Here is a 12,571-nt window from a genome sequence, read left to right on the forward strand (position 1 = left end):
GGGGGCGCGGAGAGAAGGGGGATGCAGGAGGCAGCCAATCAGTGATTCTCTGTCTCACCCTCTCCTTTCCTGTCTGAAATCAATAAAAATATATTTTTTTAGAAAAAACCTAAGTGGAGCCTGCCTTCCCCATACATGAGTAGGCAGTATTCTGAAACTGGGTGCAGTTGAACATCAATGTGTGCTAGAAAATGTTGTATGTTATGTCTGTGTTATATTTTTTCTGGAAAATAATGTAATTGTGACCTGTAAATTAATAATGCTTGTTTTTAATCCACTCTGGATACACAATTATTTATGCTAATGAACAAGGGAGCTTTGGTCTGAATAACTGTAGCCAAGTCCTGTTAAGTAATCCCCCATTCCAGCCCCATATTGGCCATGGGGCAGCACATGAGTGTACATCGAACCCTTGCTATGTAACTCTTGATTCTGGGTAGTCGTGACATATAAGGGAACTTGGACTGGGGCTTAGTCCAGCCAAGGGTAAGGGAGACCCTTGATTCTTGACTGATGTGATATCCATCCTTAAGCCCATTTTCTAAAATTGACAGTAGTGCTGTGCCAAAAAGTAGGATTATTCCTGCTAACCTGTGCCTGTCCTATAGCCCTTGGCAGTGAGGCTGTGACCAAACCTAGTGGGGACATAAAGTTCCTAAGCTGGTCATAGGTTAAGGACACCTCTGTACCACACAGAGAGGTTACTACTTTGGTGTGAAGCATTGGCAGCAGGGAAACTTTGGTTGATGAGCAGATAACCAATGCTAGGGATCTTTCTACATAAAGTAGCAAAGTGGTCATATGAAAAATTCCATACCACATTGTACTTAAAATAAGATGATAACAGAAATTCGGAGCTAAATGGAATTTTAATGACTACCTAGTCAATCTCAAGAAGCAGTCCTGGAGAGATAGGTCCAGTGGTTTGTGTTTGAGGCACCATTACTAACTTAACTCCCTGACAGTTTTAGGGTATTTCTTTCCATATGTATTATGTAAACATATATAAGTCTTAGGGCCACTTTGCTGAAAATTTCTGTATCTATAGAATGAAAATGATCATAACATCTATTTGTTTTCAATTTTTATCCTGTCTGATTTCTAGATATTTGATATTAATATATAATTTGGATTTCTCCACTCTCCTTTGGGATTAATGCCTTTGCTTAATTCTTTCAGTGTTGCCAATAAGCAATGATTGTGACTTCCCAGTCCTATCCGGGTAGTAGAGTGGTTGGTATCTTATCCAAGGAGAAGAGATTAGTGCATATGTTGGAGGGGGAGGGGTTTAAGACTTCAACTCTGCTTATGAATTTTGTTGCAGTTTTCTTATTGGCTCTCATCACTAAAAAGTTCTTTAAAAGCTCAAAGTCAAACCTTTGTTGCTTCTCCCAAAAATATCTTAGAAGGGTTGTTGGTTCAACATCCTTTGAGAAGTTGCCTCATTTAAATACAGTGTTTGTGTATTTACTTTTCCACTTTTTGTTTTGAGTGTACTGTAAAGTACATTTATTTAATGAATGCCTTCGTTTTAAGATCTTAAAATCCAAAGGATCTTACTCTAGTGCCCTGATCCCATCTCTGGATTTAGAAAAAGTCCTTGGGAGACAAAGCTGTTCTCCTGTACCAGCTGCCAGTGAAAAGTGAAAGTAAGCAAACAAACCGTTGGGGTGAGACTAAGGAAATGTGGCAAAGTGATCTATTTCTTTGTGAAAACTTGCAATTTTAACCAAAAAGGAGGAGGAGAAGAAGAAAGCAAGTAAAAGAAAACACTGTGGATTTTATTTGCCTCCTGTTGGAATTTAAGCTTTGTTAGAAAGGATACCCATCACAATTAATTCCCCCTTTCCACTGCTTTGTATCTCAGTGTTCAGCATTTCACCTCTTCATCCTGAATTCTTCCCATTCATTCCACTGTCTTCATTAGCTTTTGACTTGATGAAAAAGTCTAGCAGCATTCAAGATGTTGCCTCAGAGCAAAGAGTTTTTTGACTTTCCTAGAACAACACTTCTGAAACAGGAATGTGCATTTGCATGCCGTAGGCCAGTGATGGCGAACCTTTTGAGCTCGGCGTGTCAGCATTTTGAAAAACCCTAACTTAACTCTGGTGCCGTGTCACATATAGAAATTTTTTGATCTTTGCAACCATAGTAAAACAAAGACTTATATTTTTGATATTTATTTTATATATTTAAATGCCATTTAACAAAGAAAAATCAACCAAAAAAATGAGTTCGCGTGTCACCTCTGACATGCATGTCATAGGTTCGCCATCACTGCCGTAGATCATATTAAAATGCAGCCTCGATTCCAGGGACCCAGGTGTGGCTTGAGAACCTTCACTTCTAACTAGCTCCCAGGTCGAGCCAGTGCTGCTGATCTGTGGACCACAGTCTAAGGAGCTACACCCTAAGACACTTTCTTTGGGATAGTAATATGTGTTATTATAAAAAGAGAGTATTTTGGCTAAATAAGATTGGGCAATTCTATCTTAAACAAGGTTACACAGATGTCATTATTTGGACTTCTTCAAGCCTTGTATATCCTGAGGATTTCCAAGAGGTAGATGTAATATACAGTGGTTTTCAAACTTTTTTAAAAATAGCCTATTTTATTTTTTTAATATATATTTTTATTGATTTTAGAGAGGAAGGGAGAGGGAAAGATAGATATAAACATCAATGATGAGAGAGAATCATTGATTGGCTACCTCCTGCATGCCCCCTACTGGGGATTGAGCCTGCAACCCGAGCATGTGCCCTTGACCAGAATCGAACCTGGGACCCTTTAGTTCACAGGCTGATGCTCTATCCACTGAGCCAAACCAGATAGGGCTCAAACTTTTTTTATGGACCATATTATGCAACTAATACTCCACATAGGAAACTTTACCTTATGGAGAGTGGTCTACTCTGCAAACAATTTCAAGCAGTCTTTGGAGCATGTAATTTAATTACCACCTTTATTAAGAAAAGATATGCTCCTATCAAATGATCTAACCATTTAAAGAATTTGGCTCTTTTAAGTACTTTTTAAAAAATACTTGCAAAGGGAATATTTGAAGGCAATCTGGTTTTGCAAATATGATTGTGTGCATGCGCACGCATTTGTTGTAGATTATTGAAGCCCTGAGTTCCCCAGAAAACCTCCCTCAGCTGGATTGAAGGGTGGGATGCACCCAGTCAATAGTAATAGCCACAATATTTAATGATAAGAAAAGCTTACAACATAGCACCTTGTCAACATAGATATTATAGCTAATAATAGCTTTGCCTGCTGAGTTCACGCTGTGAATTTTGTGGAAATTTACACATTATTATGGACCACGGGTTTTTCAGAGTAGCAGCAGCTTGATTGGTAACATTTATTAATCCCTAATGAAGTGTCAGTATTGTTCTAAATACTTTGTAATATGTTCTCAATAACCCGATAAGAGTCGTTGGTCATTCTAGAGATTGGAAACAACTACCTAGAGATTTGGAAACTTTCCCTTAAGTAGTTGTGATAGAGTGGATTTTGAACCTAGCTGGTCTGACTCACTTCACAGCCCATTACAGTAAGGATGCATTTCCTAATTATTGGCACTATCTTTTTTAAATCAACATTTATTGAGGGATGACCATGTGATCACTACTTTGCATATATTATCTCATTGTTCGCCAAGTTCCTGTCATGAACAAATTGAAGGAAACACAGTTGGTTAACAATTGTTTTACAACATAAAGACTTGCTCATTGTAGATAACTTGGAAAATACCAAAAAGTGTAAAGGAAATAAATAATCCATGTTATCTGGAGAAAACTTTTAGGAAAAAAAGCAAAAACAATTTATTCATTATAGAGCATACAGGGTGTCACCCAAAAATGTATACACACTTCAAAAGCTGATAGCTCACTTTTGAAAATGAAGTGTATTTTAATAAACACTGCTTTATAATTATTCAAAGTGTGTGCATACATTTTGGGGGGATACCCTATATATACTTCATATAGTAAATGATATACCTATCATTTTCACATAGTAAAAGGTACACATTCACATACATATTTTTAAACAAAATTCCTCTTTTAAAGTGATTTCATAAATTAACAGTTAACATAATGCAATATCATAACTCAAATTTTTGTCATGCCATACATAGTGTGCAATCCCAACTTCATTTTTGAACTTAGCAACCTCTCTGGTATTTTTCTCCAGTAAACAGATACCTTTTTTAAAGCTTTCTGAAAATCTAACTGGGGCTTTGGGATTGTAATGAAAAGCAGCAAACGCATTCCTTCCACCTTCACGGAGGGTTGTTGACTGCACCTGATACGCTGTGAGAGTGTGTGGGTTTGGCATGTGCAGGTTTGCCTTAGTTTAGAATTTCCTCCCTGGCGTCCGGAGATGTCTGGAGCCGCCAGCCTCGGAGTTGCAGAGCGGTGAGCGCTCAGCAGGCTCTAGCTGGCGTGGTCACGGGGAGCCAGCGTCAAAGCTGTGAATAAGCAATTTCTGCAGTTCCAGAGCGAGAGCCTGTGTGATTCTTGGGATGCTCAGTCATACCCCAGTCCTGCTCTGAGTGAGGCTGTTTTTCAAGAAGAAGGATGGTAGCTAGAGGAGAAATAGCAAGATTTTGGAGTCTGGAAAGCCTTCACATGGGTATGTGTGCAGAGAAAGAATTGTTTTGTTGTTGATTTGACTCTTTCCTTTCTGAGTTGCAGTGCTGTCTGCCTTTGCTGCTGCTTGTCAGATGTGTGCGTGTGTGAAAGCTCATTTGTCCTAGTCCAGTGCCCTGAGCATAGTTTTAGTTGTAGACGTAGTAAAGCAAAGACATTGATTTTGTTTATGGCAGAGCAGTTAGAAGGATATAGAGAATAATAAGAATCAAGAATGGATCTGGTTTTTATTGTGCTGGTTTTTGCTTCTGTTACATGGAGTTTCTTTGTACAAGAGTTTTCTGTCAGGTTCTGTAAAAATGTGCCTTGCTAATCTGGGGTGGGTAAGGTTACGGCTATGGATTGATTTTTGAGAAATACTGTTTTCATTCCATGGTTTCCACAATATTTTTGTGAGTATTGTCATTTATGCTAATTTCTATTTAAATGTGAAAGAAATGTGGCACTCTCCTCACACAAGGGAGTTGTAAATTGCAATCCATGTTCTTAAAAAAAAAGTAAAAAAAAAAAAAACACTGAAAGGACTTTAGCTGACTGCTGCACATGGGTACAATATATGCTTTAAAGAGTCTTGCCTCTGTTTTTGCCTTAAATCAATGCCAATAACTCACTGAGTGCATGAGAACTGTAGCTGACAGCTTGAAGACAGCCTGGGCCTTGCCAGAGCAGTCTAGTTGGTAGTTTGTGCTTCTTCCTTGTTTTGATTGGTTTTCTGTGCTGGCTGAGAACAGACAGGGATGTGGTTATGGCTTCTATATCTGGCAGATTAAAAAAAAAAAACAAGACCAGCCTGCACTCCATTTCACTAACCAAAAGTTAGAAAAAGAGAACAAAGTTGCCCAGTGATGTCTGCGTTCAGAACATACGCCTGCTTACAGAGTGGCTGTGCTTGTGGACCTGAATAACTGGGTATGATGGTCCAAGTGTCCATCACGTGTCCCAGTGTCGTGGAGGAGTATGGGCTCATCTTGAGTCTGATGGGAGTAGCTGTGTTTATTCCAGCCAAGTGAGCAAAGCCAGTGCGGGGTGAGCAGAGGCGGCCAGGCAGTCAGTGATGGTAGCCCCGCCATCCTGCTCCTCCCCCAGCATTCCTTCACTCCCAGGGCATGATTCCCGTTCTTTCCACACCAGGCACAGGCCGAGGGAAGCCTGGCCTAGCCTCTGGCTCTGAGTGGCATGATCTCGGAGCTAGGACCCAGCACGTCAGAAGCTGCTGTGCAAAGCTGTGCACACTCCCCCTCACCAGTACCATCAGGGCTCCTGCGCTCAGGCCCTGCCATCGTAAGTGCCTCTGTTCCCTTGATGAGCCTGGCTGGGAGGAAGGAGCTCACTGCTTCTCTGACTTGGAAGACCGGTTCAGTCTGTTCCTGAGACTAGGTGTACGTGTATTAAATGGAAATGAATCCTGGCCGGTGTGGCTAGTTTGGTTGGAGCATCATCCCATGCACCGAAGGGTCATGGGTTCAATTCCTGGTCAGGACACATGCCCAGTTTGTGGGTTCAATCCCTGGTCAGGGTGAATATGAGAAGCAATCAACCCATGGATGTTTCTCTCTCTCCTTTCCTCCTTCCGTCTCCCTTTTCTAGTATCCCTCTCCCTCTCTCCCTCTTCCTTCCTCTCTCTCTAAAAATCAATGGAAACATATCTTCTAGTGAGGATTTTTTAAGAAATGGAAATGACAGCAAAATTCCAGAACAGGAAGAAGCAGAGCTACTGACTGAGGGGGCTCTCAAGCCATTGTGCTCCCAGGAGACAGTGGAGGGAAGACCGGGGCTGGATGCCTGACCAGGGCTCATGGCCCAGACCCTCCTGCCTTTCCAAGGCCCTGAATACCCATTTTACAGGCCTGTGTGATACAAGTCTAGGACAGGTTTTGGCTTTAACTTGAGAAGAGGGAAAGTTATTCGTAGGTAATTTAAAATAAAACTAACTACACCATTTATAGAAACAACATATTTTCAGGCTTGATGTAAATTAAGCTCAGTCATGAGATAACTTACTCCTCTCTCTGCTTTGGGCAGCAGAAGTCAGCAGCGACCCTAAGGTGAGCACAGATGAAGGGAATTATGTCCAGGAGGCCCTTAGACATGATAAAAGTTATTAGTGAAGGCAGCAAGTCCACTTCTAGGATCCTTATTTTTGATGTTTAAAAGATTCAAAAGTACTGTATGGAAAGTGATTTGAAATCTATATTAGGCATGATCGTAGCTTTTCTGACTATCCTTTTAAATTCTAGAGTGTGAAAGATGTTCCACTCTCTAATTCAGCCACTAACCCTGACTGACACGCAAGTTCTTATCCCTGAGAGCATCGGCGTTGGGCTTGGATATTAGGAGTTAGGTCAGGGGTGGGCAAACTTTTTGACTCGAGGGCCACAATGGGTTCTTAAACTGGACTCAGAAGAAGGATCTGCGGCCGTGTTTCCTGATGTTGCCATGTTAACACTGCTGCTGGTGAAGGAGCGGAGGGGAGAGCAGGAGAACCCTCCGCTCTTTCGGCTTCGCGGGCCGGATAGAACAGCCGAACGGGCCGGATTCGGCCCGCGGGCCGTAGTTTGCCCACGGCTGAGTTAGACACATAAACAGCTAGTGAGAATATTTTAGTTCAGATGCTAACATATAATAGCAACATAATTGTGGTAAATGTTTTTAAAGAGCTAAGTCCACCATACTTCTAGGACATTAAAAACAGATCATGACCACAGGGGATCGGGGAATAACAGAGGAGAGCTGAGAAATCTCAGATCCCATCTCAAGAAGTGATGGCTAGACTGGGAGGGGGAGTTGGGATTGATCACCTGTTTGGGGTGGAGAGGTAGCATGGACAAAAGGATTTTGTCCTTTTGGTTAATACTAGGAACTCAGTGGCACACATGCAGCTAAAGCAGAGGTTTTCAGCCAATGAGATCAGAATCCGTTGCCTTCCAACTTGTGGCTTGCTGCGGGGACAGGCAAAAATATGAACACGTCCTAGAATGCGTTTGAGCAGGTAGGTTTAAGTGTAGTCTGAAGTTCCCATGCTTAGCCAGGCATCAGAAACCTGGGAGAACTTTTGAAAATACATTCTCAGCAAACTTCCTCTCCTTGCCTCTCCTCACCTTTCCTCCCCTCCCCTCCCCTCCCCATCTCCCTCAAGAACCTAATTCCCTTGTCCATGGGGGCGGGGGGGGGGGTGGGGGCGGGGGCGGGTGGGCAGGAATCTTTGTTTTTTTAAACGTGCCCCATGTGATTGGAGGCCATCAGTCCTGGAAGTGGTGTAGCATGTTTGCCATTGAAGATCACCCTCCTGTGACCGGTTCGTTCCCTCCGTGTGTATCGCCATGGCTTGAGAGTCCCCGTGATGATCAGGGTGTGGGCTCATAGTTTCAGCCCAGACAGCAGTGGCCTTGTGAAAGCTGCTCGCCGCCCTGAGCACCAGCTGCCTGCCTTCTGCCTGCGTTTGCCATTTCCGTTTGAAGATGGGAAGCGAGAATGAATGGCTTATCTCAAACTTGAGGAAGTCTGTCAGCAGGTTTTCTAAAAGAAAGGCATGTTTTTAACAGATTATTCTAAGTGTGGGAATTTCCCTGCAGTCAGTCTAGATTTAGTGAGGGAAATCCCCATGGAGGAGCTGCAGGGATGGGGAGAGTGCTGCTCTGAGGTCATTAGTGTTGGCGATGGCTTGGGCCCTTCATGACAGTAGCCAACATCCGTATTGCCTTCCTGCCGACTGCCTGATTGTGAAGTCCAGGGTGCCAGTTCTTACCTTCCTTTCATTTTACAGAACCCTTCCACACCCACCCTGCCACATGAGGCAGGTAAGACAGTGGCGTTTTCCTCAGTTACAAATGAGAAAGCAGAGCCTCAGGGAGGTCAGGGCCTCTTCCAACTCGCCTCCCTGGGGCCCAAACCAAGGGCTTTGAAGTCCAGTGCTTTTGAAATTTTGTCACTCTGAACAAAAGCCCTTAAAATGAGCAAAAATAAACCAAACAAGAAAGAGACCTGTTGTATGTCCTGAGAAAAACTCCCACCAGGACATGAGTTGAGGGCCTGTTTTTTCTATGGGCATAACTCCTATAGGAAGTCCTTATACTTTGGCACGTGTTATATTATAGTTGTCCATTGTTGGTGATATTTGATATTTCCTGTCATAAAAATTCACCTTCATAATCAGTTGTCAAGTTTTGTCCCTTCACAAATCTCAGTTCAGACAGAAGGATGTTAAGTTTTCTGAGGAGTGTGGGAGCTATTTATTGCTGGCCTTATTAAAAAATGTAAACAATCTCTGATTGTATTTGCAACAGTGCTGTTGACTGAAAGATTGGCCTATCTTCTCTGGATCGGCATTTCTCACCAGGGCTGGAAATGTGGGCGGGCACCTGCTCATGCTGCACCTGCAGCCTGGGAAGTGATCAGGTCATTTAGGGAATAATGAAAAGTACTGAGTTTGGAGGTGAGAGGAGAACTGAGGGCTGAATCTTAAGACAGGACTGTGTGGAGCAGGAGGCTGGTAGGATAGATGGTGCCACACAAAGAAGGTGCCCAAATACAGTGTCTAGGAGACCCGACACGGCAGCCTTCCTGGAATACTATTAAGTATGATGACTAAACAAGAATGTTAAAAATTCACTTTTTACAAATTTAGAATATCTATATATATAAAAGCCAAGTGACCGGAACGACAGAATGACCGGTTTCTATGACGCGCACTGTGGCAGCTGACTGGTCTGATCGGGGGCCCTGATCGCCCCCACCCCAACTTCCCATGGCCCCTCCTCCCACCAGCACGGCCCCGATTGTCCCCCATTGGTGTGGGCTGGCTAGAACCCACCCATGCACAAATTCGTGCACTGGGCCTCTAGTTTATACATACATATATATATATATATAGTGCATTGTCTCAGAACTGTCCATAGCCAGAAATATGTGCTAAAAATCCATATGCAGAACTTTTAGATGATAAAAGATGTTCTCACTGGGCATGACTACAGCTTGTCTGCCCTCTTATCATTATGTCTAGGAATTTGGGGTTTTAAACATGATTTCAGTTTGCAATAGTCTTTGCTCCATGTTTACAGGGCCATTTTCTTTTTTCCCCAAAATATATAACACTTTGTAATACTTTCAACAATAATTCTTTATTACTTTTTAAACTTTTTTATAATTTTATATATTATTGTCTAAAGTTTTACGTACGTCTCCCTTTTCCCAATTGACACCCCCTCCCCCAGCCATTCTTACCCCAGGCAAGCCCCCCACCGCCCCAATAATTCTTTATTATTGAAAGTATTACATATGTTCCTTTTTTTCCCCCATTGACCCCCTTCAGGTCCTCCCCTGTGTCCCAAGCCTCAGAACCCCATTGTCTACGTCCATGGGTTATACATATATGCATACAAGGTCTTTGGTTGATTATCTCCCACCACCCTCCCCCACTTTCCCTCTGAGATTCCTCACTCTGTTCCATGCCTCCATGTCTCTGGATCCACTCCGTTCATCAGTTAATTTTGTTACTTAGATTGCACATATGAATGAGATTATTGTCTTTCTCTGACTGACTCATTTTCACTTAGCATGATACCCTCCAGGTCCCTCCATACTGCATAGTAGTCCATGGTATAAATGTTCCACAGCTTTTTTATCCACTCATCTATGGGCACTTGGGTTGTTTCCAGATCTTAGCTATTGTAAATTGTGCTGCTATGAACATAGGGGTGCATACATTCTTTCTGATTGGTGCTTTGGGTTTCATAGGATATATTCCAAGAAGTGGGATCACTGGGTCAAATGGAAGTTTCATATTTAGTTTTTTAAGGAAATTCCATACTGTTTTCCATAATGGCTGCACCAGTCTGCATTCCCTCCAGCAGTGTACTAGGGTTCCTTTTCTCTACATCCTTGCCAGCACTTGTCATTTGTTGATTTGTTGATGGTAGCCATTCTGACAGGTGTGAGGTGATCCTTCATTGTTGTTTTCATTTGCATCTTTCTGATGATCAATGACTTTGAGCATTTTTTTCATATGTCTCTTGGCCATCTGTATGTCCTCTTTGGAGAAGTGTCTGTTTAGGTCCTTTGCCCATTCTTTAAATTGGATTGTTTGTCTTCCTTCTCTGAAGTTGTATGAGTTCCTTATATAGTTTGAATATTAACCCTTTATCAGATGTATCATTGCCAAATATGCTCTCCCATAGAGTGGGCTCCCTTTTCATTTTGTTGATGGTTTCTTTTGCTGTGCAGCAGCTTTTTATTTTGATGTGGTCCCCTTTGTTTATTTTCTCCTTAGTTTCCTTTGCCTTAGGAGATGTATCTGTAAACATATTGCTATGAGATATGTCTGAAATTTTGCTGCCTATGGTTTCTTCTAGGATTTTTATGGTTTCACAACTTAAAGTCTTTTAGCCATTTTGAGTTTATTCTTGTGTATGGTGTAAGTTGGTGGTTTAGTTTCTTTCTTTCTTTCTTTTTTTTTTTTTTGCATGTATCTGTCCAATTTTTCCAACACCATTTATTGAAGAGATTCTCTTGACTCCATTGTATGCTCTTGCCTCCTTTGTCAAATATTAATTGAATGTAATGGCTTGTGTCAATTTCTGGTTTCTCTGTTCTGTTCTATTGATTTATATTCCTGCTCTTGTGCCAGTACCAGGCTGTTTTGTTTACAGTGGCTTTGTAGTATAACATGAAATCTGGTATTGTTATTCCTCCATCTTTTTTTTTTTTCTTTCTCAAAATTGCAGCTATTCGGGGTCTTTCACAGGGTCATTTTCAAAATGGCTTTTCCACACTGGTTTATTCAATACAAGTAATAATACAGTTGGTGAGGGTGCAGAGAAATTGGAACCATGTGCACTCTTGATGAGAATATAGAATGGTGCAGCCATAATAGAAGACAGTGTGGGTATTCCTCCAAAAGTTGAAAATAGAATTACTATATGAGTCAGTATTCCCACTTCTGGATATACTAGTATATCCAAAAGAATTTAAAGCAAGATCTTGAAGAGATGGGTGCACACCCATGTTCATAGCAGCATTATTCACAGTAGCCAAGAGATGGAAGCAGCACAGACAGATAAGTGGCTAAAGAAAACCTGGTACATGCATACAATAGAATATCATTCCTTAAAAAAGAAGGAAATTCTGATACATGACTAAGGAAATTATATTAAGTGAAATAAGCCAGATACAAAAGGGATAAAGACTGTATGATTCTACTTATAGGGAGTATCCAGATTTATAGAAACAGAAAGGAGAAAGGAGAATTAGTTTAGTGGGTATAAAGTTTCAGTTCTAGAGATCTGTCATACAACAATGTGAATATACTTAACACTATGAACTGTATACTTAAAAATGGTTCAGATGGTTAATTTTAATGTGTGTGTTTTTTTTACTACAATAGAAAGAAGGAATGAAAAAATTTTCTCTTGTATTTTGAGAATATATTTTCCCTAATTTTGCTGAAGTACATTTTGAGAATTTGTAGTAGCTCTACATCATGCAAAATTTCATTAAAGTCATCATTATTAACTCTGATCTATAGTTGAATATTTTGAAGCCATTGAAGTTAGTGGTTCTACATCCATGTGAAGAGTGACATGAGGCATGAGGAAGCAGTGTGCAGGCCTGTGGTTTGGGCCGTGGTGAAGGGGTTTGCCCAGTGGAAGATTGGCACGCAGTGGGAGATAAAGATTATCTAAGTAGACTACAGAGGACTTTGAAATACCAAAGAAGAATTTTGTCATGATGCAATAGATAACTGCTGTATAGTTTCTTGTGAAAATGATGAAACCACTGTTTTAGGAGGCTTACCTTGGAAGTAACATGTAGGGTGGCTTAGGGTGGGGGCAGGGGCTGTGGAGACAGGAGAAGAGTATTCTGCTAGAAGTTGGGATAAATCCTCAATGGGAGGCAGGGAGATCTGGGTGTGCATCATGCC

The 12,571-nt window shown here is 41.5% G+C and overlaps 1 protein-coding gene across 1 annotated transcript in view; it reads left to right on the forward strand.

Moving 5' to 3' along the window:
• Positions 1-4,584: 4,584 nt before the first annotated feature.
• SPATA13 (spermatogenesis associated 13) overlaps positions 4,585-12,571 on the forward strand; it is a gene marked incomplete at its 5' end in the record, with an annotated part of 31,719 nt that continues 23,732 nt past the window's right edge. Inside the window, one exon of the mRNA XM_081083130.1 lies at positions 4,585-4,639. Coding sequence (XP_080939256.1) covers positions 4,585-4,639 — 55 coding nt within the window. The remainder of the gene's footprint in view (positions 4,640-12,571) is intronic.

The sequence above is a fragment of the Myotis nattereri genome (genome assembly GCF_964212035.1).
Source record: "Myotis nattereri genome assembly, chromosome: 2".
Classification (NCBI taxonomy): Eukaryota; Metazoa; Chordata; class Mammalia; order Chiroptera; family Vespertilionidae; genus Myotis; species Myotis nattereri.